At 37.6% G+C, this 26,004-nt stretch overlaps 1 protein-coding gene across 1 annotated transcript in view; it reads right to left on the bottom strand.

Moving 5' to 3' along the window:
* The window catches only part of LOC128999693 (multiple epidermal growth factor-like domains protein 8), a 54,348-nt gene that overhangs the window by 19,783 nt on the left and 8,561 nt on the right, over positions 1 to 26,004 (bottom strand). The window contains exons 8-34 of the mRNA XM_054426320.1: positions 25,475 to 25,658; positions 24,886 to 24,968; positions 24,123 to 24,302; positions 23,620 to 23,792; positions 23,113 to 23,191; positions 22,196 to 22,326; positions 21,130 to 21,330; positions 20,184 to 20,485; positions 19,103 to 19,217; positions 18,052 to 18,301; positions 17,249 to 17,462; positions 16,891 to 17,020; positions 16,220 to 16,281; positions 15,822 to 15,998; positions 14,834 to 15,010; positions 12,866 to 13,044; positions 11,787 to 11,998; positions 11,165 to 11,310; positions 10,688 to 10,811; positions 8,945 to 9,142; positions 8,060 to 8,252; positions 6,931 to 7,112; positions 5,753 to 5,897; positions 4,716 to 4,902; positions 3,236 to 3,473; positions 1,855 to 2,027; positions 593 to 770 (exon numbers count right to left, since the gene is read on the bottom strand). Coding sequence (XP_054282295.1) covers positions 593 to 770; positions 1,855 to 2,027; positions 3,236 to 3,473; positions 4,716 to 4,902; positions 5,753 to 5,897; positions 6,931 to 7,112; positions 8,060 to 8,252; positions 8,945 to 9,142; positions 10,688 to 10,811; positions 11,165 to 11,310; positions 11,787 to 11,998; positions 12,866 to 13,044; positions 14,834 to 15,010; positions 15,822 to 15,998; positions 16,220 to 16,281; positions 16,891 to 17,020; positions 17,249 to 17,462; positions 18,052 to 18,301; positions 19,103 to 19,217; positions 20,184 to 20,485; positions 21,130 to 21,330; positions 22,196 to 22,326; positions 23,113 to 23,191; positions 23,620 to 23,792; positions 24,123 to 24,302; positions 24,886 to 24,968; positions 25,475 to 25,658 — 4,613 coding nt within the window. The remainder of the gene's footprint in view (positions 1 to 592; positions 771 to 1,854; positions 2,028 to 3,235; positions 3,474 to 4,715; positions 4,903 to 5,752; positions 5,898 to 6,930; positions 7,113 to 8,059; positions 8,253 to 8,944; positions 9,143 to 10,687; positions 10,812 to 11,164; positions 11,311 to 11,786; positions 11,999 to 12,865; positions 13,045 to 14,833; positions 15,011 to 15,821; positions 15,999 to 16,219; positions 16,282 to 16,890; positions 17,021 to 17,248; positions 17,463 to 18,051; positions 18,302 to 19,102; positions 19,218 to 20,183; positions 20,486 to 21,129; positions 21,331 to 22,195; positions 22,327 to 23,112; positions 23,192 to 23,619; positions 23,793 to 24,122; positions 24,303 to 24,885; positions 24,969 to 25,474; positions 25,659 to 26,004) is intronic.

The following is a 26,004-nucleotide window of genomic DNA, read 5'->3' as shown; positions in this document are numbered from 1 at the left end:
TACTGTTGTAGGAGGTACGGCAACACCTAGACCCAGAACAGATAGTATGTTTGTTTGTTTGGATGGCTCCAGAGGCGAAAAACATTGTTCGTTAAAGTTTTCAAATGCAAAAATGTGTCCGTGTACAAAGTTACTTGAGCAATAGTGGTGCGTTTTTAATAAAATTTGGCAAGAACAGAATGTCACGGGCTAGAACTTTCCATTCATAAACATGATTGGGAAATAAGAACATGATGTTGTTAAATATGATGGTTTTAATTTTTTTCAAATGTTAACCCTAAAATGATAACAAATTTCCAATTCAGTTTATAGCTTAAAAACTAAAATAATTTAGTACACTATTTTTCTACGGCAATTGTTTACTGAGATATTTAACGACTAAACACAGTACATTACATACCATACAAGGATAGAAGCTTGGATAAGAAAATAAATGTTTGGATAAAATTTGTTGTTTGTAGGTCTACTTACTAAGTAACTAATTTAAACTAACTAAATAAAATATTATATGCTAGTTTAAAAAATTAAACTCAAATTTTTTGTAAAATTATTTTTTTATCTAGAAGTCTCAACTTTGTTAATTCATCCTAACCTGAGACGTAAGACAGGTGTCACAGTCTTTGTGATGACTACAACGTGCAGGACACGTTGCGCCGCTGCTCTTCATTTTGATGCTGATTCTGTCTGCAAAGTCCTGCGCGACGCAGTTCCAGTCAAACACCGGATCTTCTGCTACCTTCACTCCCTGTTCCGGTGTCAGCAATACTTGTCTGCAATAAAGCGGATTATTGATCAATTAAGATGAATTTTAAAATTAAAAATCCATCAAACACACAGTTGTGTAATAGGCATGGGAGGGATTAAGTAAACGACTGGTAATAAGAGGATGGTATGATAATCTCCTGTTTAATTTATGTTACACTAGATAACCTGTTGCTCGAGCAAAACTGTGTTTAATTGTAACAAAAAAATAAACAAACAAAAAATAAACAACAAAAACATAAACAGCAAGGCCTCAATCAAAGAGTCATTCTAAAGTCTATGCCTGATTATAGAAATATAAAAAATATAATGTTGTAAAAAATTATAAAAGTAACCTACAATATTTAAGTAGATCCCCTCTCATACTGCTTTGGGTATCTCTTATGTACTGTATAGGCGGGTGCCCTCTATGAGAACGTAGATGTCAACAACACACTTTAAAGTGAATTTTTCAAACCTAATGTAGCAAGCTAAATTCCTCTCTTGTCGCCAACCAGTACATAACGTACTATAGCATTGTTAAGTTATTTCTACGATAGGATCTGTTTTTGTCTTGTTTAAATCAGGGACCCCAACCAAAGTCTCCGGTTGGGAAAATTATAGGGTTAGCAAGTGGATCTAACGACGGATCTAGAACGGTTTTGCGTTTAACATTAGTTTTTGAAAAAGAAACTAAGATTTATTTGGCCATCACCCCACCTGTGATATGCCTTCTTAGGGTTGTTTGACTGTACTCCCTCAACACCCCACAGAAAGTTACTGTCAGGGGTGTGAGGAGGTTAAGTCTCAGGTAGCTAGAAAGTTGGTAGCAAAACCAATGTTTTTGGAAAGGCATTAAGTTCTGCCATAATCAAGCCTTTCCTCTATCGCCCCGCACTGGGCACTAGAGCCTTCTTAAGGTTAATTGGCCATAGGGGAGGAGAAGGCAATGACCTTGATTGGGTTATGTAGTTAAAGCCTAGATCCAAAACTGTGCAGTGTTTCAAAGCTGGGTTTTCATTGATCCTCTTAGTTCTAGAGTAAAAAAAAACAAAAATAAACTGAACAATTTTCCAAATGAAGGTAATTAAAATTAAGCTTGTTCCACTATACCTGGTCCAAAGACAGTTGCCCAGACCCAGACACTTGTTACAGTCGCTGGCCGCACACTGTGTCTCTGTACATTGTGTCACGTTGGTAACACTGCGACACTTGTTGTCTCTGTCACACTCGGCTGTGGCGGAGATGCAGCGCGCCCGCGAACATTTGCTGCACCATTTGCACACCTAGAAACAAGTGAAAATTCAAGTCTTGTTTTTTAAATTTTTGACATTTACCATGTTTTTCTTAAAATGGCCTACTTAGAAATCAAAAATGAATTCCTACATCTATACTTATTTAATTCGCAAGCAGGTTTTTTGTGACAATTACTCCTACGAAAATTCTGAACCGATTGACATGTTTTTGGTGTCATTGGAAAGAGCGTAATGTGAAGTTGTGCAGGAAACTTTCTTTTTAGGGAAATAATTAAGGAGTGAGCCCCTGGGGTCCTTAAAAGTTTCCTATTTCTCCATAAGATTAACATGGGAAATAAACATTGTTATGAAACTCCAGAAATTAAAAGTAAGAGGAAGAACATATGTTAATTCGTTAATTGTAAACATTCAATGTGTAAATTATCTAGAAGATTAACATGGACAACCTAATGTGGCTGGCTATAAGTGGGAAACAATTTTTTAAAACACTAAAAATAAGATCTGCTTTTTAAAAAAGATAAGATATTTACAATAAATGTTGATTACATTAACCTGTTATGAACATCGTGAGTATTTCCATTAGTTAAATAATAAATAATCATTGAGTAGTTTGAGTTGACTCTTAAAAGCATCGGAAATTATGACCGTCATTCGTTTTGAAGCAAATCCTGTAATACTTTGCAATTGCTCGATTTCAAGCAACATGTACACTAGTTCAAACAAAGTGGAACAATTGACTTTTGAAACTGGCGTAGAAGTCCCATCTACAAGGAATAGTTGTAGCATTTTTTTTTTCTTAAAAAAACCTAGTTGAATGATCGTACTACAGTCACGATTTACTACTATCTCTCTTATACTTTTTACCAGGCCTACGTTAGTTGATGCTTCACAAAAGATGTTATAGCTTGAAATAAGTTGTCCTTTCAGTGTGGTTTGGTTGAAACATGCCGTATTTTTCTCGTATTCACATCAGTGAACTGTCAGTGGCTCAATGTTAGACGTAAGACTCAGAAAAAATGCAGATAGACTAGCTATTGTTTTTAGTGTCTTCTGAGTACACTATAGTGCCTACTACTTGGACTCTTTCTAAGAAAAGCTAGCTGCTATCCATTTATCTAAAATCACAATCTTTTTCAAAACAATATGTGTGTATGAGAGTTCAGTAATTTGTGAGATTTGGTGGACAAGATGTTGAATAAAACTGCAACAAAAATCTCTAAGTTCTCTTTGTCACTCACCGGAGGTTCTTCCCAGTGGCTGGGCCACCTCGCCAGGCAGTCACTACACGAGGTGTACTGCTCACATGTGCGCTGCGCCAGGAACTCTCGACTGCACATGACACCGTTGTTGGTCTTGTGAGTGCCCTGCAGGCCGCGGCAGGGGTCGTTGAGCGCACCACGTGAGTTGCTGTAGCAGTAACTCGTAGAGTTGCCGGCCTCACTGATCACCGCACAGTACGAGCATCCGAGAAACGACCTTGAACAGATACGACATGTGATAAACACGTTTCATCCAATTTATATTTAACATTTGAAACTAAATGTTTGCCACAGAAGAACACAGTTACCATCTCACAGAGTTTCCTACAACCTAATAGTATATTATAGGGTCTAAAGTGACTCTATTTGACCCGAGGTCAAGTTTTACAAGTTGGGAAAATGTAGGCTAGACAAGTTAGGAAAAATGATTAACGAGTCACTTTTTGCCCGTGTGGTGAACTATATTTTTTGTCATATTGCACCATTAATTAACAAACAAAGCTAGAAAACAAAATATTTTTTTTTAAGATAACCTCTCAAAACGGCTTGTTTTCAATTCTGCTAATGTAAATAAGCAGCTGTTAAGTAAGTGATTCAATCCTTTCGTCCATTACAATTATTGTGTTACACAGTACATTATACCATCAATATGTTGAGCGATCTACAACAATAGGCTAAAACCTTACCTAATATACCAATCGATCCACCTTTTTGTTTGATACGACTGCCACAATCGAAATTTACAACTGTTTACAACAGCTGATTTTTACTCCCTTGAGACTAAAAGTGATTTTTACTCCCTAGAGAGTAAAAATGCTACTTTAGACCCGCGACGCATGCATTAAAAACGGCTGTTTTTGCTGCAGTATGACAAAAAGTTATATGTTCCCTCTCAGATGTTACTGTGATAGTTATGACCATTGTCATACACGTACTAGAAAAGACATTTAATGGAGGCTACCGTTACCTGAACAGCACTGTTGCAGAGTAGTGTCAGCGGCCCGAACTACACCGATTCGGGCATGTCGGTAAGTCAGTTTTGTTTTTTATTTTTCTTTATTGTAGGTTGTAGAATGTAGTTTTTGTTGACTCAAGCAGCCCAAACTACTTTGCCAAAATCGGTAAACTATTAGCATTAGCATTAGGTGTCCCCTCTTATACGTGTATACTTACACGTATACACGTATAACACGTAAACTTATACACGTATAAGTTATACGTGTATACTTAATGTTATGACATAAAAGACACTACAGCTCACTCTTTGAATTAGGTTTAGTTAAACATTTGGCGTACTCAACAAATGATCAGTAATTTTATTCACAACAGCGGACTCTTTAAATGCTCAACTCACCCATCTTCAATTAAATTCTTAAACTGCCCACAATTTTAACAAGAGAGTTTATACACTCACCAGCAAATTAAATGTTTCCACAGGTACAAAACTATCAAAACCCACCTGCATTTGTCCTTGTTGGTCCACAGTCTACAGAGGTCGGCCGGAAGGTTTATCCTGGTGACGTGACTCTGCACACCCCCCGTGAACCCTCCCATCACGTACACCACTGTGGTGTTGGACGACTCAGGGTCTAGTGTCATGGCATGGGCGTATGTAGACGGAGGCGGACTGCCTACACTCAGCACATCTGCGGACAATGAGAAGCTGTAGAGGGGCTGATTCTGATTTTTAACTACTCAAAATCTTCAGCACCCATGGTAAAGGGTAATCGATTCAACTTTATGATTTTGGATTCGGTACTGATTCCAGAATCAACTTTGATCATGAGAAAATTATTATTGTGGCCACAGTAAATTTGCAAACTTTCGATGGTGCAATTGGTGAATTTTAAAAGACTCTGCAATTAAGATAATATCCCCATGATTCTCCCGTCCCCAAAAAAGCTGAAACCATTCAAAGCCCTTTAGGAAAGCAGGAATAGATATTTTCTTGTTTCATACAAGAACAATTAATTAAATTGTTTTATTTTAAACACCAATTATTTTTAGGTTTAAATTGAATTTTCGGTAAATAGAAATTCTGTGTCTGTTTAGAAGAAATTATAAAAATCATTCTATTACAATTTAAACTGTTTCTATTCATTGTGTAGTTAGTTTGGCCTGTAATTTGAATCACATCCTTAATCCAGAATGGATGTCAACATTTAAGTATTTATTTGGTATTGACTTAGTACAGTACAGGACATATGCAATAGTCGTGGAATCAGAACCTATAATTTTAAAACCAACCTATCACTAGTAAAACCCCTATTACAACTGATTAAACTAAGGTTAAAAATGTTAAAGAGTAAGTGTAAACTAAAAGGGAATGGACTAACTAAACTATTCCCACATGAAAGAAAATACAAAATTTGATAATCAATTCACATACACAATTACAGCATAATGTTGAGGTGGTTTATACTACTGGCTTTATTACCAAGTATTGTCACATTTGCAATATGCTAGTCTAACACTTGACAATTTCAATTAACAGACCTTTGGAGAGCAGCCTGATCCACTGGTTGCAGGCGTAGGAGTAGGCGATGAGAGAGTCGTGGGTGGTGGGAGTGATGCTGCGACCTCCGAACACCAACATGTACTCATCTGTAGACACTGCTGTGTGTAGTAGTCTGGGCTGGGGCTGGCAACAAACAGTGACACTCAAATGAGTGAGATAATAATAGAAACCAGCTTAACTAGCTCGCTCCCAGATAAAATATAAGGGACTTGTCCAGTTAACTTGTTGAGAGCTGCATACATTCAAACAGGCGCTCGCCAATGGCGGCGAGGCCCGGGCAAAGCTTGGCATGGCACTGAAACAGCGAACGCAAGTGGCATTCAAATATTTTAATTTTAATCTGATGAATAACAAAAGAGCAGCGGTGATTGTACTGTGTTACCCCGAGAGTGGACGTAGTTCACTGAAACACCCAAAGGTCACTGCCTGGATCATAGTCAGTGTCTTTGTAATGTGGCTTGAAGAGAGAAAATCCCTGAAACCAGGACTAAAGCATTGTCAGACGGGATTTTACGGAAAATTTTAATACCATACCTACACCAAAATAAAGCTCACATTCTAAGCTACAAGCTAGCAACGATTATATTATAATGTTCTCTGGCAATGGCTGAGCTCATACTGAACTAATTTAGTGGGGGTGGGGCGACTACATCTGTTGATGTAGGCCGGTAGAAGCGCTTGTGACGTACTATCAATTGATATAACCCGCAATGAACATGTTAATGTACATTGTTCAAATACATTTTGATACAATAACTCAAGATTAAATGTAATTAGTTTACTATTTCTGAACTTCACCATGGATTTTGGATACTGCAAACTTTCTAACTAAATCTATTTTGTAGTTATGTGCGCTGATGTTGACTACATTCTTTACTCTTATTTTAGTGAAAACACTGGAGAATTCTAACTCTTATGTCACTTAACTGGAATTTTAAATCTTAAGTCTGTAAAAACAGTACAGGACAAAAAGTAGTATACAAAAAAATCTTTCCATAACATTAAAATAAATTCAAGTATGAAACGAGAAACAAATACCGTAGTAAAAATCAAAACGCACTTTAATATAGCAATATACTTAACAGTAACATTCTTCAAAATTGTTTACAGCTGATCCTTAAAGTTGACAAACCAAAAGAAGTGAGTTTCAACTCACCAGTTGCATCCTGGGAGGGTTGTACTCCTCGAAGGTTGGTAGGACTGACCAGGTCTGCGATGGGTAGTGGAAGGTGTACAGCTTGTTGGAAATGAACGTTCGATTGACGGAATACATGTAACCCCCAAACACGTAAAAACTGGACGTAGGGGCATGGTACACTGTACTGTGGCCGTACACACCTGTAGGAATTATTCACAGATGTTGTTTTAGGTAAGAGAAAATCATAACCTCAACACAAATTGTGAATTATTTTATTTCTTTCATTATCTGTACTTTCCTAAATACTTTTATGATGTCTGTAAATGAATTAAGGCCTAACTGGCTTATCTGAGAAAATTAAAATCAATGGTTTAATTATACACAACTTTACAAACATAACATTGAAATGCCACAAAATAGGATTTAAAAATAAATAGTTTTATGTTTAATATTGTTCCTTTAATAATTAAGTGACTAAAGCCAAAAGTTAAATTGACTGTTCAGATTGAACTTGAGTATGTCACCAGTTATTCAGCAAGAAAATAATTGCTTATTTTAAAATGTTAGTAATTTAATATTATTAGCCATTTTTGACCACGTTGAAAAAATAAATATAAAAATTCAATCAGCATTGAATAAATAATAAACTTAATGAATAGCTGTTAAATAATTTAAGAATGACGAACACTAAAATATTCTGCATTTTGTTCATTTCACCAGATAAATGATACTAGACTAAATATTACAAATATAATAAGTAACTTAGTATAGGTACAGTAAATCATTGTGGAATGGATTTAGAAATGAAGACACCAGAAGAGCTGTAGTTGAAGAAAGTTTTTAAAGGGAGAATAAAAAACAATATGATTTGGGCATGTGAGAGGAGAGAATACCAAGGAAAATGGAGTAGACAATGACGAAATGAAGGGGATTTGAGAGGTAGACCAAGAAAGTGGATTGAATATGTGAAGAGGGATAGGAGAAGAGAGCAGTCAGACGGTAGAGAATGAGATAAACAAGAGATGGTAGAGAAATAGTAACCGTAGTGTGACAGGAAAAGATGGAGGAGTCTAGTCAGCATCCAGATACAGAATTAACTTGGATGTACAGGTATGAGGAAGGTAAGAAGATATGAGTGAACACTAACCAAGAGGTCCGTAGCCGAAGGTTTCCAGCTCAGTCCAGGTTTCAGTAGTCAGGTCAAACTCCCACACATGGTGTAAGAAGCCATGGTCCGGACTGAAGCCGCCGATCAGCAGCAGACTCTCTGTCTCGGTGCCTCGCCGCAGTGTCAGTGTATGCCCCGCCAAGGGTGGGGGGGACAGTGACGTCTGTGATGTCTGTAACAAAGCATTCACTTTCACTAAACAGGCAGTTGTGTAACTTACTGTACACAAATCTATGTTAGTAGTTCATGTTATGTTAACCCTTTGGGTGCCAACATTTATTTTGGTACTTTCCGAAAAGTGCTAGAGTTTTTTTACTAGGTATGTCTGAAAAGTGCCAGGCTTTCCGTGGGGGCGAAGCATAGTGCGCAAGAATAAAAATCGGTTAGAGTATAAATTTTCATCCTAAAAGTGCCATGGAATGATATATCGTGCCTCGATCGTATGAGAAATCAATTCAAATCATCGTTGTTTTATAATAACAACCGAGTCAACCGATATGCCCATTAAATACTTACTTAATGTATTCCAAAGCCAATTGCTATTTCCTCCAAAAAAATTGTCCTAAAAATCACACAGCACTTATTTAAACTCCTAACAAAAACATATTTCAGTTGTTTGTGAAATCGATTTGTTCTTTTAGCAAACATCTGTCTCGAGAGCTCTATGTTTTTTAAATGTACATTTATTGCTCATGAGGATTAAAAGGGATTTATAAGATCTTCTAGGAAGAACCTGACGATTTATGTTATTCAATAAAATTAATTAGTAATTACACATATTCAGAATTTATTGATGCAGTTAATAAAACAATGGTAGATTTTTTTACACATGTAGAGATGAACCACACACATGTAAAGAGTCACCTGTATATCTATCCATCGTTGGTTCTTCAGGCTGAACTTCCAGAAGTCGTTGAGCGTGCTGTTAGCTCCGGCAGCCATGGTCAGTTTCTGAGTCAGCCCTCCGTAGACAAAGATCTCCCGCTTGGAGTGAACTATCTCGGCTGCGTGGAAGTATCGGCCCTGCGGCATGTTGGCGTCATTGGTAGAATCGATGGTCACCTGCAAACAGAAACAAAACAATGTGTTTATTTATTAGCTTATTCCGTTATTTGATCTTGTGAGGCATAACAAGCAAACTTGTACTTTGATATGGGAAAATGTATTTTTAGATATTTTTAAGGTTGGAACACTAGAACATGTACAATATTGTTGTAGATGAGACTTTGCTAAACTGTTAACAGTTTTGTATTTGAACATTTGAACATAGGGATGGAGTGATTATCATTTGTGATCCCTCAGTGTTAAAAACCAGTGGTATTTATGAATGGCCAATCGTCAATACTTTGTGACTTAAGTACTCAATACCAATTCCAGAATTTACAGCAATTAGGGCATGGTCATCTTCCGCAAGTGCAGAAACATGTAAATTTTTTATGGTCTACTTCTTTTGAGATCACGTTTTTATTAAGAGTGACGTGAAATCAATCAAATTCCAACAGCAAACCAAGTAAACATTTTTTCAGGTTTCGAAAAGCCCCATCTATAAGGAGTTAGTTTGAAATTTTTATTGCATAAATAATTAAACTAATTAATATGCATTTTTTTATTAAATCCTACTTTTTTTTAAAGACCTACAACTAATTAGCCCACACAAACTTTTAAGTTAATTTAAACTGCTTGTATTTCTAAATTTGATCTGAAATCAAAGCTGCTTTCACAATCGAGAATCAAAGTCAAAATTTCAGCATCAGCAAATTTGATCTGAAATCAAAGCTGCTTTCACAATCGAGAATCAAAGTCAAAATTTCAGTATCAGCATCCAATTTTTTAAATCAGTCCATCACTTATGTTTGTAATAGGGATGGTCAAGTCTCAAAATTTCGGGAAATTTTCGGGAAATTTTAAATCTCGTTACACGAGACGAGATTTCTTTTTGGCCAAGATTTTGTTCAAGACAATTAAAAAAAAAAAAAAAAAAAAAAAAAAAAATTAAAAACGCCTGCAGAAAGTCTATGCAATACCCTCAATACAGGAGCGCGTTGTAGTTGCGTTTCCTTTGCGAAGGCGTTCTTGTTTAATTAATTCTTTAAATGTAAATATTACTTTAATTATTTTAATAATATTACTTTAATAACATTAGAGAAGTTTTGTTAAGTGTAAGCAGTGTAAGGAATGTTTTATTACTGTAAAAAAAGTCAAAACAAGTAACTATTTTATAAAAATTAATATTACTTTTATTTTATTTTAGGATAAGTTGAACTCTATCCTAACTGATATGACTATGTTTCCTAATCGTAGGCATTTATAATATGTTAGGCGTGATTAATAAAAAAAAATTTTATGCTGTTTTTTAATAAAATTTTGTAAATATTCTTGCCTATTATCATTATTTTTGTATTTAAACAGTCATCTAACAATGTTACAAAATCAGGTAAAGATTTTGAACGTGCATTTCCCGTTGTGTATGAGAAGGCAAATCCCGTCTCGATCTCGTCTCGAAATTTTATGAGAAATAAAAAATCTCGGCTCGTCTCGAACTAAAAATCCAATCTCGTCCATCCCTAGTTTGTAATATATTTAAATTAAAATGTTTCACAACATTACCTGCATCCAAGTGTTGTTCTTTGTGTCGAACAAGCGTATGTCGTTGAGAGGACCGTGAGATAGAGAATAACCTCCAAACAACCACAGTGACCCTCGTCTGTCCGTGAGTAGAGAGTGACCAAACCTACACAACGGACAACATCATTAACAGGTGGAAATAACACTACCTACATTCAATACTTATAGAAAACTTACTGCAATTAACCCTTAGGGAGCAAATTTGTAATCAGTATAGAGATTTTCTTATAGTTTAAGACCTTCCCAAAGGCAAAATTTCTTAAATCATAGACTTTTGGATACTAAAGTACAGATCCAATTCATATAAACCAGCTAATAGCTGGTGTTATTCTAATAGATCATAGTTGAATACACTGTTCACAAAATATACTATAAGCAAATGATATTTTCTCCCTTAGATTTGAAACTTTGAATATTGATGTGACATAATAGAAAGGATTATCACTCCACGTGACTCACCGAGGCAGCATCTTCCGCAGGTGGTCGAGACTATCAGCCAGGTGGGCTGAGTTGAACAGTTCGGTGAACACCAGATGGTTGGGTGTAAGTCTGGTCGCACATTGAGGTCCGCCCCATCCATCTACACACAGGCATCGTCCGTACCCCTGGAACAGAACACATACAGCATTCAAATATGTTAAAATTTATATGTTAAAACCTGTAACGGTTACACTGTCATATTAACTTTCTAAATACTGTGAAGTCTAGCGACTGTGAAGAGAAGACAATTATTTCATACAGCCCAATAGCCCATACAGCTAATGGCGACTAAGGGACCTACAGTTTATAGTGGAATCCAAACCATATTTTTGCCTTGGTATTGACAAATTTGTCTAATTATCAGGATAGTACTGCGGATAGTTGTAGTACTTACTAGTGCGGCCGTTAACCCACACCAGAGAGTATCGCATCCACAGTGCATGTATATAAATATCCACAATTCGTGACCTCATAGCTGGATTACAGCCCTCGTCCCAGACAATACTAGGCTAACTATTGTCCAGTTGCTAAAACCTTCGACAAACGAAAACTAACAAAATGGACAACAATGTTTAAATATTTATAACGCTCATCGACCAACCTTGTCACAAACGCCCTGTTTCAAGTCGGCTGTGCAGTTGTTGGGGCACAGAAGGTCGTTGCACTCAGGACCTGTGGAGCCGTCCGGACACACGCAGACTCCTGCGCGACACACTCTGTTGCGAGGACACTTCTCTGGACAGCCCAGCACCTCCACGGTGGCGTTGAAACCTTCCAGAGGATCACCCTGCTTGTAGTGAACTGTCATCACCCCTGTAACAAGTATTAATAAAAATAAGAAAATATGAATTAACATACTCTTACTTAAGGAGTCATTAGGAAAGATATAACGTTCAGCAAGGATAAAAAAAAATTGGGATGAAGAACTCTGAGATTCAACTTTTCACAATACAAAGTCAAGAACCAAGACTCTACTATTGAAAACGTAGCCGGTAGCCCAGAAAATGGTGTTTTTGTGCATTTTAATTTTCGTCAGTAAGGTAAGCCTGCTGTTAAATGTCCATTACAAAATCCTTAAAAACCCTGGCTTAAAGAGATTATTTATTTATTTACAATAAGTTTTTCACAATACTTTACAACACCAATATTAATATTTCACAATATTGTAACAATTCTTAAAATGTTTGGTTGAAATAAAATGTTACGTTTTAGCATTAGACTTCTCATCTATATGGGACACTTGTAGCCAATTTTTTATTTTAAAAGAACCTAATTGTGTGAGACAGTCACAGATTGCGCTAGTGTCTAAAATTCTATTTTATACCTTTTTTTTTTTTGCTGGCCAGGTTGAGGGGTCATAACAGCTGCTATAACTAATCATATGTCATCCCCTATGTTGAGTATTTGGCAGAATTTAGTCATTTAGTTCAGTGCAATTTGTAGGTGGCTGACATCAACTACGATGATTTTGATAAAAAAATCTGGCCACAAATTTAACATGGGGATGGAATCTCTAGGTTTTAGTATTTCCAAACTTTTATCCCTGTATCTACAGATATTATTCCTTAACCCATTAAAATAAATCTAACTTAAAACATCTTAATTGGCTATATAGCTTAAAATCTCTTTATATTCATGAGTAAGGAAGTTTATTAGATTAGACAAGACTACTTGACTGACCACTACGGGCCTCCACGGTGACTGGGTACGACGTATCCTGTGAGCAGAACACTCCCAGCACATGACTCTGGTGGTTGTCCATGGACACAAAATCTGGCAGTCCGTCGTACACGTACACACTGTTGTCTCCACAGGTAACTGCGATGTCCGAGTCTATGGTCAACTGTATCACACTGGACCTGTCAAACATACCATACAAATGTAACTCCTGACCTGTGTGAGGAGTTGGTGCCAAAATACAGTCATATATGGCAGATAGGGAAACAGACTACCCGAATAGGAAACAGCCCACACATGCACAAGAAACTCCTTTACATTACATACTAAAAAAAACCTAAACTATTTTACAACCACTGAAAGAATTTTCCAAAAAAGCAAGGTTTGAGTTTTTCTTTTGTTTCTCTCTCCAAATGTATTGTAAAACTTGCTAAAACTTACACATCAGGATAGAATGTACATGTTCACACAGTTCTATCAAATCTAAAGTCAACACCCTAATTTAATGTATGAAAGTATTCATCTAAGAAGGGCAGGGGTGTCTAGTTTATTTCCATTATAAAATTCAAGACTAATTCCAGACTTTTAAAGACTAATTCCAGATTTTTCAAGACTAGTTTTCTCAACAATTAGTGCGTGTTGATACCAAAATGTATCGATTCTCGATTCTTGATACCGATACCAATTTGTATAGCTTAACCAAATTTTCTGAATAATACTACACCAACCTCTGTCTTTGTCATAAAGTAGTATTATGATAATGTGGTGTTTTCAAGTAAAGAAATAATGCAGCAATAAAAAATTCTAACTAGCAAATTTGTTTTTTTATCATGAAATCTTCCACGTACCGTACGTTTAGACATCATCATTGACTGCAGCGGTTACAGAAACGTGATTGTCGTCGTCCGCGATCACGGCAAAATCATGAACATTTCCCGCGGACTTGTAGACATCAATGACATTATCGTCGTCTCCCGCTGTCTCAGAAACGTTATCGTCATCGTCCGCGATCGAGGCAAAATCATGAACATTTCCCGCGGCCGTGTAGACATCATCGTCGTCTCCCGCGGTGACGGAAACGTCATCGTCGTCTCCCGCGGTCACGGAAACGTCATCGTAGTCTCCCGCTGTCACGAAACGTCATCGTCGTCTCCCGCTGTCACGGAAACGTCATCGTCGTCTCCCACTGTCACGGAAACGTCATTGTAGTCTCCCGCTGTCACGGAAACGTCATCGTCATCTCCCGCTGTCACGGAAACGTCATCGTCGTCTCCCGCGGTCACGGAAACGTCATCGTAGTCTCCCGCTGTCACGAAACGTCATCGTCGTCTCTCGTGGTTTCAGAAACGCCATCGTCGTCGTCCACTATCGCGGCAAAATCGTGAAAATTTCCCGAGGCCGTGTAGACATCATCATTGGCTTTTGCGGTTACGTAAACGCAAGACGACGATCGCGGCAAAATCATGAAAATTCCCGACTTTGAAATCAAATTTAAGACTTAATCCCGACTTTCAAGACCATTTTGAAATTCAATACTATTTCCCGACTTTCCCGATTTTCCCGACTACTAGACACCCTGGAAGGGGTCGTGGGTTTGGGAAGGTGAATCACCTGAACACATGAGACTCAATTCAAACATCTCTTTAAAAGTACCCAGAAATAGGCTGCATTAACATATTAAAAAATGGTACATAATCTACATGGCAAATTTGTCAAATGAATTTTTTTACAAAAACTCTTATCTTGACTTGTAGCTTTGTTTACACTGTACCATAATCAAGAAACTTTTTCAATGTTGATGTGCTGACGTGCCAATTTCTTTGAGTAAATATTTTCTGCCAAAATAAAGAGTTATGAGTACTGAAAAATTCACAAAATAATCTGTATAGCTCCTTTACTACAATTTCCCCAGGTAATCTATCTGGACATCTCAAAAGAGAAATCCCACAGTAATCAGTTTAAGTCACTCACGCGTCAGTCTTGTTGTGCAATTCGTGAGGACTGATGATCCACAGACATTCACGAGATGGCGGCCCCTGACGAGACTCCCACGCACTCATCTCTGCCAGCCGAGACCCTAGACCTTGCTTCTCTGTGCTGGTCAGCATCCCTCGGGCCACGCACTGGTAGTAGCAAGTGCCTCCCCTCCTATACACACAATCATCGGATTAGTTGTGAACTAATTGTATTTGATACTTAGAAATGATATAAATTATCTCCATAATTTGTTTCTCTTTGCTTATATTAGTGGTAGGGATTTTTTGGTTCTTTAGTTGTATGTGGGTTGCAGCAAAATAATCTAAAGCAAGAATTGGGGGAAAATGTCGGTTTCAGTGCATCAGTTGTTGCACAGTAAATCATTTGGCCATACAATCCTTACTGTGCGGTCTTTATGATTGCAGAGAAAGCACAAGATTTTGCCGTGTTTGTGGGAAACAATGATGATTACTAGAAGACTCCAATAAATATTCACCATGTTCCCATGAATGGGGAAGACAATGATGTATGTGCATATTATGACATTGCTGCAATCATGGAAGACAAGGTCTACGACACTGCAGTACATCTTAATTTTACTGAGATAGCAAAAGACGGTAATTATTTCTACAAGAGTGTGGTACATATTCAAGATTACGCCATGATTGCAGGAGACGATGGAAACATTTTCAGTGACATCAACAGAATTCAGAGTGTCAGTCTATGAATCATTCCCCTGGATGGCTCTCATTGGTGGATTACCCAAAATGAAAGAAACTGGAATGAGTTAGCATTTTTTATTAAGCATTTCTAATAAGAGATCTTTACGTTTTAGTTTAGATTTTATTATAAGACTCCTTTATGAAAGTACTTTGGACTATAGTTTTTGCTATAGGCTACTTTTATTATATTTGGCAGCTGGCTGAAGTTGTCGTACAATAGGCAACATTAACGTGATTGGAGATCAGAGCATCCAACTAACCTTGGGTCTCCGTAGTAGCCTTTTTTGCACTTGTTGCAAGTTGGGCCCTCAGTATTGTCTTGACAGAAGCACACTCCAGTGATCGAGTCACAGAATCCCAACGCTCCGTTGCCGTGGTCGTTACAATTGCAGCCTCGGCAACCGCCTGGTGACGTGGCGTTGCCATAACTTCCAGCTCTGCAATTGGAGGGGAAAGTTATTAACACAAAAAAATAGTCCCGTACACAAAAAAATAGTCCCATACACAAAAAATACTAAAAACATAAAGGTGTATTTAACGAATCATTTGAATTAATAATGTCTAACTTGTGCAAATAAGTACAATCAAGAATTCACGTATTATTCTTTAGATTTATCAACTTGCACTAACTTGCATGCAACATGCTCTCAGAACTTACTTGCAGTATTGACAGTGGTCTCCCGTAGTCCAGTCGTGGCAACTGTCACAGATTCCAACACCCTGAAATCATAATATTAAACTTTGAAACTCAATGCCTGAACACTCCTTGTAATTATACCATCTTTGGGGTGTTAAAAACCACTGGTTATGTATAATACCACAAAGTAAAGTAGATGTAGTTTAGGTTTGTGTATCTGTTTAAGTGTTAAACAATTGTAGATGAACAATCATAGCAAAACTCTTAGGTCTAATCATGTTTACAATACTCTTCCAATCTATGCTATGTTTGTCCAAAATTGTTTACTAAGTTTTTTTAAACATCAATATGGGTCTTAAAAACTACAATACAAAAGCTAATCTATACTATTATTCTTACCCAGTTTTGCCAACTTATTTTGACATGTAAACGACCTCATCTGTCTCGTACATTTCATACTGTATTATGTTACGATTTCAATTCAAGTTATCTGATTGAAAATAAGTGCGGAAATGTAAAAAACAAAGGGAAAAAAATTAGCGCAGGAGGCTTATTGGTGAGTTATGATCAGTGCAAAAATGGCTGGGAGAATATATTGGCAATGCCCACACTCCTTGCTCAGATGCACAATAATAATCCACGGAATTTGATGCTCCGGTTGAAATATGTGTGTTGAATAAATATTTCTCCACCTGTGTACAAGTCGAGTGATTGTTGCATCCACAGTTGGTACCACAGTCAGGTCCTGTCCAGCCAAGGTCACACTTGCAGGAGTACTGCGGTGCCCCGACACAGTAGCCGTTGATACACTTGTTGTAACACCTACAACACACAACTGCTGTATGTGTGTCTTAAACAAGAAAGCCACATTTCGTCAATTGCAAAGGGTGTGTATAGCACCAACCAAACTGAGCAAAGCCTGAATACGAATATATAAAGGCAAACGATTATTGTGTTGAAAAATTAACACTAATAACTCCACTGTTTTACACAATCCGTCATCAAAACCAATAGCTTCACAACTTCATATTCAAATCCAAATTAGCTTACGTCTTGGTGCAGGAGTGTTTGCCGTCACCGATGAAGCCGCGTCGACACTGACAACTGTACGATCCGTGCGTGTTGGTACACTTGGCCTCGGGGTGGCAATCGTGGAGTCCCAGTCCGCACTCGTCTACATCTGGACACTGGGCGTATGACCAGCTCACCTCATCACTGTACAGTGACATGTTGTGCTTTCGATTCACCACACCGGCGCACGACTCTGTTACATTATAAAACATTTAGTTATACGTATGGTATTTTAATTTTATTTCACATGAAACAGGCATTTTTTATGGAATAATTTAAATCATATTTTAAGTTATAAATACAACTGAATATTAATTCATTGTTAATATGTACAGTGATTTGATTGTGGGCAAACATTTGTTCCCATGGACTAAAATCCTAATGTTCGAGTGGAAACCCAAAGTTGTAAACAAACATGACATAAACTGTTTATGTTTTAAGCATCAGCATAATCACTAGGAACTCAAGTACCTTTTACTATATGAATCTCTTTTCCTAACTGTTGCACTCTCAGAGCCTAAAGACAGTTTGAAAAAGGGAGGTAGAGAAGAGTAGTTTTAAGGATGGTTTCCAATCCAGTAATATTTTTTGACGGAAAATTACTAACAATAGGCCTAACTATACTTTTATTTAAATTCTTTAAAGAGATAATATATTGAGAAGAGTAGTTTCAAGGATGGTTTTCAATCCAGCAATATTTTTAGACGGAAAATCACTAACAATAACGATACTTTTATTTCAATTCTTTAAGACAATTTACACACAACAGATTAACGACTTACCAACATGAGGGTTGCTAAAGTCGCCTGGTACGCAGACACCCTGTATGGGATTGTCCAGGTCGTAGCACCAGCCGCAGCCCAGCGTGCGCAGACAGGATGAGCAGTTTGCGTGTCGTCCGCACACGTCGCAGGCTGCACTGGCGTGGTTGCGTGGCGCCAGTGAGTGAGGCGAGTGGTACGTCTGGTCCAGCCACTCTCTGCAGAGACCAAACTGGTATTGTGATGTGTACACGGCGAATGCAAAACACTCCTGAAACAGTGTAATATAATGATTAAGAGGGTTGCATTTGAATGTCATAAGAGGAAGTCCTTCGGCTGGTTAAGAAATATTTTTTGAAGGGGACTGAGTTAATCTAGACTTGATAAAAATAGTGTCCAAGGCTTTTAGATACTATTTTTCTTCTCTCTAATTTTCTAGGGCAAGCTTGCTAAACTATAATATATCTTTCCAAAAACGTCATTAAAATTATATGATTAATTTTTACAATGGCTGCAAAGACTGTAGGTTTTTGTTTCAAAATCCTATATATAATATGAGTTAAGTTTGAATATTTGTTACTTCGATCTGGGAATCCCCCATGTTATTGCAAGAAAATTAAGGTTAGATGAAAGGTTCCGGTTGTAGTTTTGGAGCAAGGAAAATACTGGGTATTACCTTACTACAGTAGAACTTCGATAACAAGACCCTTGATAACAAATCAAATCTACTTGAAACTATTTTACCCCTAATCACATGTTATTGCAACCTCGATAAGAAGTCAGCATTGATAACAAGTCTAATTTTATAATCCCTATAGGTCTTGTTATCAAGGTTCTACTGTATTTTAACGGAAATTAAATAGACTGCAAAACAATATTTTTGGGACTAATGAAATTGACCAAAGAATACTCTCAGAGTATACTAATAAAGTTCCCCGAGCAAAGCTCGGTTCCCAGGCACTATAAACCTATTAAAGCAAAAGTTCAGACGTGGTGATAAAACCCAAGTGCAGCTATTAAAACCTGAAATTGGTATAACTGACCATGGAGAATATTGTCAAACGTCCATTACCTGAGTGGCCTGACACCACACACAGCGTCCGTTGCCGTCCAAACAATCTGTACAGTTGGCTCTACTGTAACACGGAGGAGGGCACTTGCCTGCTTCCACCACTCCTGCTGGAGACCTGAGCAGCAAACACACGTCATGGTTTATATATCTCATAGTTGTGGATATTGTAACAAGTTTTAGGCTAATTCATGTAACTAAACAGATAAAAAACAATGTAAAGAAGTGTGCAGATTGTAGAATATACTCTAACAATAGACTAAAATGGTTTAAATACTTATAAAGTAGTCCTTGGTTGCTGTGGTGGCAACTAGTTTATAATCTTAGGTTGAACCATCAGTCCTACAAATTAATTGTCAAAGCAATGTGTTCATTTGATGGTTGTCAGAGCCACCAGTACTCACCCAATCGTTCTCTGGTCCTCTGAGCACCCTGCCATGGCTTAATGACCCCTTCCCAACCACAGAAGAAAATTGTTCAACTGACATTACTACTGAAAGCACCTTTCCCAACCACAGAAGAAAATTGTTCAACTGACATTACTACTGAAAGCACTTGATGTTATCATAAACCCCTCCAGCACGCTTCCTAGCTTGCAAGCAGTGTTTTCATGCAGAATAATTATTAGGTACTGTGTGGGATTAAAACAAGATGTAGAATAAAACAGAATCTTTGGCTCTGACGACTAGACGTCCAATTTTGTATTTAAAACTGATATCCTATTCAAAAATACCCACTGTAAAATTAATTTCTTTACATAGTATTATAGCAAGGATTAAAGAGCTATAACACCTCAGAAATGAAGCAATTTTAACATAAAACTTCAAAAAGATCACTTGGGATAGAACAGGATTATTTACAAATTTCAGGTAAGATAAACGAGGATTTTCTAGACCCAATAAGTGAGATATTTGTTTAGATCGTGCGAAACACTACTTGCACGACATGACAAAGCACAACCTAGCGCCTAGCCTATCCTTCATATCCACTCTATTCTGCCAAACAATGTCCCCAGGTACATTATACTGATCGAACAGCTTCCATTCATTAATGTAACTAGTAGACTAGCATACAACTAACGCACCTTCCTCTGCGTGAGCACCTAGCGTCGTCAGGCCACCACTCACAGATGCCCGTGTCTACACAGGCCTCGCAGTCCACGTAGTTAGAGCAGTTGGCGCAGTGAGACGGTACGATGGTCAGGTAGTGCCACTGTGACGAGGACGGTGAGCGACAGGTAACTCGCTCGTCGCTGCTGCGAGGTTGGCACTCGTTGGTCGGCTCACACCAGCCACATAGTGAGTCGCTGAGGCAGTGCAGACAGTTGGTGTACTGACTGCAGCTGCCGTTGCCCTCAAAGGGTTCTAGGTACTCGAACGTAAACACCTGCAAGTAAATAACATATGAATATTGACTTTCAAATAGTTAAAAAGGTTTAGCCTATTTTACTTAAGAAGTTAATTCTTTGTTTCAAAGTTAATTTTTGACATTGGTGAGTTAACATTATCTTTTCGATTAACGCGGACCCTCCACATTTTCCATCACAACATGTGTGATGAAAAATGTCTGCAATTATCTGTTAGATAAATCCTATTAGTAAGTAATAATGTTTTAGACAGAATCACTCCTTTAAACCATATCCTTAGATTTCATAAGAAAAAGAAGTAAAAAGAAGACGTCATTATAGTAAGAAATACAGTAGAGTCCCGCAAACTAGGCGTAATGTGGACTGGAAGGGTGCCGAGTTTGTGAAATAGGTTATCGGGAACTAGAGTTAATAAGAACAATACTATTTTTGAGCTTTTAACCGCATTCAGCTTAGAATCTGCTACTTTTACTACTGTCCTTCTGAAGAATTTCCCTTGCAAGGGAAAATATAAAACTAAGATTTTTATGAACTTTTAAAGTGCTGTCTACTTGGAACTCTTTTTATTGCATTATTTAGTTAGCCATTCCTTCTGCCTTGATACATTATTAAGTCCAACACTGCTTCAAACCAAATATTTAATACTAATAAAACATGAACAAACCTTTGGTGTTTCGTGGGTTTTGTTATGGAGCAACTCCATTTTAGAGTGAGAGTGTATAGGTGGGTACTGACTGATGGATATGTTCTTGCGAGACTCGTAGTCTACGAGGTACCTGCCAGGTAGCAGCACTGCAGGGGTACCAGTGGGCCAGAGAGCAGCCACACAGTGTGTCTGTTCTGCACTCAGGTTGGCCACTACTTCCTGCAGAAAAAAATCAGTTGCGGAATTAATATTCAATATAGCATAGAAGAGAAGTATATGAAATGGAGTAACAAATGAAGAGCTAAAAGGAGAGGTAGTTAAGACAACTTAGAGCGCAGAAAAGGTCAGAATACTTTGATATTTTTGCCTCCAGAGGAATCTCCTAGTAAAATGGAGTTGATACAGGAAAGGAGATTCACAGAAAGATCTAGAAGAGGAAATATATGAGGTTATGAGTAATGTAAAGGAGAGAAGCATGAATTGGCAGATGATGGAGGGGAGGAACTGTAAATGGATAGAAGATGTAGACTAAGTTGACGCATAGACCCAGGAATAACCGAAATGGAAGTTTAAAATATGTATGTATTCAAAGTTTCAAGTGATTAGTGAAATGCTAGGCACAATTTGATTTAAATTCCAATGCCAAATTGACGAATTTATGGTGTAGGCAAAAATGATTTGACAAGTTTTTAATCATAATAGTTAATCTCTTGTAACAAGATTTAATCAAATTAAATTACAACAGCATAACAATTGCACTAACAAAGCTAATTTATAATTTATCTTGAACATGTTGGTAGTCCTGTATGATACAAAAGTATTCAAGCATCCTCAAGCTTCTTTAAATAATAGTTTAACAGCTGAGGTTTGCCAAAACGTCAGTCAGCTGAAACATATATATTAAGCAAATAAGCAGTGGGGGAACTTCCCCTCAAACTGCCTAAATTCTGTGAACGGACTATAACAGCATTGACAAATTTTGCTCTTTCAAAATACATACAAATATTTTCCAAAATTACCAGGCATCGGTCATATTTATTTTATACAAACAAGTTAAAAAACAGAACTTTCCCAAAGTACTGACCAAATGGCTGGTAAGACTTGCAAGCCGCAACGTTGCGTTGGAGTGACTGACGCAGATTCTCAACTGTTCCTGGGAGTTTTCCCACGTCTGAGGCGGCCGGAGAAACCCCAGAAGTCGAGCTGTCACTTCACCTGCACAATGCATAAAATTATTTGCACTTTGTTAAGCTTTAAGGTAGATACCTATAGTTTTTGCTGACCTTCTTTTATAAAGGTTTACAAAATAAAGTACCCCTTAACGTTAGTATATATATTCAAACGTTTGAGTCTGTGTCCAAAATATCCCATTTTGAACAGGTAGGAAAAATAGAAAAACTAAGTGCTGGTTAACCAAATAGAACTATACATGCTTGTATTGAATAGACAACCTATTGTTAGACCATTGTTCAAGGTTTGGGTTACCTCAGAATAGAATAGGTACCTAAGGAAGAATTTTAAAGGTGTATCAACAAATTACTCATACACAAGCCCGCTATTATAAACAGGCAGACTGGGCATATGCCAAGGGGCGCCCATGGTTGAGGGGCGCCTGGAAGGCACTGCACGTCCATCTACCGCCCGCACTAGGAAAAAAGGGAGGCGCTGCTTTTGAGTTTGCCCAGGGCTCCATTGACCCTTAACACGGCCCTGCTCATACAAATAATAATGATTATGTCAAAATTAAAAATGTCAATTTTGAATGGGTGTCTGTGGGAAAAGATGCTATTTCAGTCAAAAATTGCATTATTACCAAAAAAAGAGTTAATCAAGTTGTGTTTGTCTGATATTACGCTGGTAATTTTTTTTAAATGGTCACAACAAGTAAAACTTTTCTATTTCTATATATTGGGGCATATTTTGCATTTTCTGTATACTGCATCATACCACACAACTCATGCAATTGGTAAATTTTAGGTAATTAAATTATGTAATATTTACCCCCAAGGTTCTGCTCGGTTCTAGACACTGATGCACTCAGAGCGTTGAAGTCTGCTGTGGTTGCGTTGATAATGCTGACCTGTAAATCAAAAAGGAACTTAAGAGTTATCAATATGTACTTGTTGTTAAGTACTTGCTTTACCAATATGAAAAAATATTTATAACAATGAAAATGTGCCTTAAAATCAAATTTATTTGAATGGTGCACCAATATTCTACAATCAGAAACAATGCAAGGGAATTAAAAAAATACTAAAATATGTACCTACTGAAAATTGTTTTGGAAAGGTTGGAGTACCTGAGAAAAATATACTACCTTTTAGATTTACTCCCTTAAAAGTCTTATATATATATATTAGGATGAAATATATGAATTTTATGTTTTGTTACGTTTGTTGTGAATCTTTTAGAGTCAAGCCTCTAATTTTCTGTGGTAAGCTAACTCTGTCGCATTTCAAATACAGAAATTGAGTGACGAGGTGTTTTCTCATTGGCTGGTCTACTCACATGGTCAGGTTGGGTCCAGTTGGCCGGGTACTTGTACTTGAGGAAGGTGAGGCCGGGTCTACGGTCCAGCTCTCTACACACGTCGGCACTCATCACCTCCTGTCCCTTGTCTCCCCACCACCCGGCCTCCTGCGACGGGGTGTCGTCCTTCAGACCACACACGCCAAAGTTGTCTGTACAGCCACAACGTGATCAGTTAGTAAATTAAATTAGATGAATCCAAGTCAATGATGTTGTGGGTCTGCGTCCCTGTGGTGCCACTACTATAAGTTTATTTATACAGTTCATTCTAGAGCTGTATTGGCTCACCATTTGCTTTATTTGACATGTTTCACACAGAGGTCTAAGGTTGTGCACGTCAAATACAATGTGAAAAAGGTGGTCAATCTCTTAACAAAGTTAGGCTGGTAACTTCTGTATGTACATACTCATAAATATTTTCAAGCAATTTTTAAAACTTAAAATCCACTTATAACAACTATCTAAACACATTTTGTACTGACCATCTTTATGGTGGCACCTAGCGTTCTGCACACACCACGTACAGTGTCCCAGATGCAGTTTGAGGGCCACTGACGTCAGTCCGTGAGGGTTGCCGTGGAGTAGACAGCTGTGACAGTCTCCCAGCGCAGGACACACCCCAGGACATCTGGTGGTCTGCAGGTTGGTGGTGCAGTTTATACCTGCCAAGGTCAACCGAAAGTTACAAACTGCAAACTCTTTGAGCCCTAAAGGTCGTTAAGATTGGTCTTTGAAGGGAGAGCACTTCTGGATGCACAAATAACTTGCCCAAGAAAAGAGTTCCAGGCAGTTGTGATAGCTGAGTAATTTTGTGGAAGCTTGCCTGTGTTGTAGAAACCGATCTACCACTTCGCTCTAAAGAGTAACCCTTCTAGGCTTAGGGACAAGATATCAGATACTGCGTTGCAAACGTTTTAGGTGTGATCACCTGCTTGGAAAACATTTCTTGAGTATTAGGTTGGAACACTACAACCATAAGGTTGGTGTATGGACAATCCTTCTTCCACAATGAAAAACCAATATGGGTCAACATTACCAAATTCCTTCCAACAATCTATTCAAGTATAACAAAATCAGCCAGAACAATCGTGCAAAGACTTTGGGTTAACAATTTGGTAGGATCAGCTGGGCTAAATAATTTATATGATAAGATCCAAAAAATTTTCTGCGATTCTACTTCAGTTGTTTGACCAATTTATTCTATGGCTCTACTTAATATTTGTATAGTATACTTCACAATCTTACCTAACATTCTACCGTAACAAACTTCATCAGCCGAGCACCAACCGCACTCTGGGTCTCCACTACAGGCAGCCAGGCTGTGATGTCTGTAACGTTACCATCACAGGATTGGTTAATTACACTGGGATAACCTTCAACTATTGACAGAGGTAGACATGGTTAACTTCCAGTCAGTTTTAGAGTAAAAATGAATCAATTTGAATTAAACCACTGACAGAGAGTGCTGATGTTGAAAACAAATTTCTGTAATTCATAAACTTTTCAACCAAGCCAAACCAAAATAAGATCTCGTTAACTTAAGCATCTTTTTGCCACGTCAACTATCTAAGTTAAAAAATAAGAAAGAAAATTAGAATTTTGACAGTAGCTCATTCATTTTACCTATGTTCTACTTCAATAAAAAATTAGCAAGAACTTAAAGAAAAAAAGATCAGGAATATAGGCCTAATCCAATTGATTTCAAGTATTTTTGGACAGGAATCTTGTGAAATTATGCATCACATAAGATAAGGGTAAAGCTATAGGCCTAAAGCTGTTTTGTCCAAATTATGAGACAATCGTCATGATATTGCTATGAGAACATTTTTCCTACCTGCTACAAAGCTGCTCCGAGTCGTAATTTTCACCATGTCGCACAGCTACTGTAGGTGGCATGACGTAGGCCAGCAGGTCTGCATTGACGTTGCCGTGGTAACCACCAAACAGCAGCAGTGTGTTGCCGTTACGCAGAGCTGCCGCATGACCAAAGATACCCTGCACCTTGGGGTAGTGGGAGGCTGCAGCAGGGGTACAGTATGGTTATTTATCTACTCATTCATATCATCCCATCAGTTCTTACAGTATGGGAATAGACTTACAAACATAGTTTTACAAACATAAACCAAAAATATCCTTAAAATGTAAAGGTAATTGGTTATCTTGCGAGATTGATCCAGACTTTGCAATCAACAGCATTGTTGGGTTGTTAATAAAAACTGTGTTATCAAGTACCGTAGGCTACTTTTTTTAGGATGTGATCCGAGTCACTTTTAGGTGGCAAGAAGGAATTCATTTAATCATTGTAGCACAATGCAAAAAGAAAGAGACATTGAGTAATTTAAATTGAAGTTATTTCTGACTTGT

Source organism: Macrosteles quadrilineatus, unplaced genomic scaffold (genome assembly GCF_028750875.1).
Source record: "Macrosteles quadrilineatus isolate MER2022 unplaced genomic scaffold, UCM_ALF_1.0 Scaffold_8__2_contigs__length_117827958, whole genome shotgun sequence".
Classification (NCBI taxonomy): Eukaryota; Metazoa; Arthropoda; class Insecta; order Hemiptera; family Cicadellidae; genus Macrosteles; species Macrosteles quadrilineatus.
This window is presented reverse-complemented; position numbering and strand designations above follow the sequence as displayed.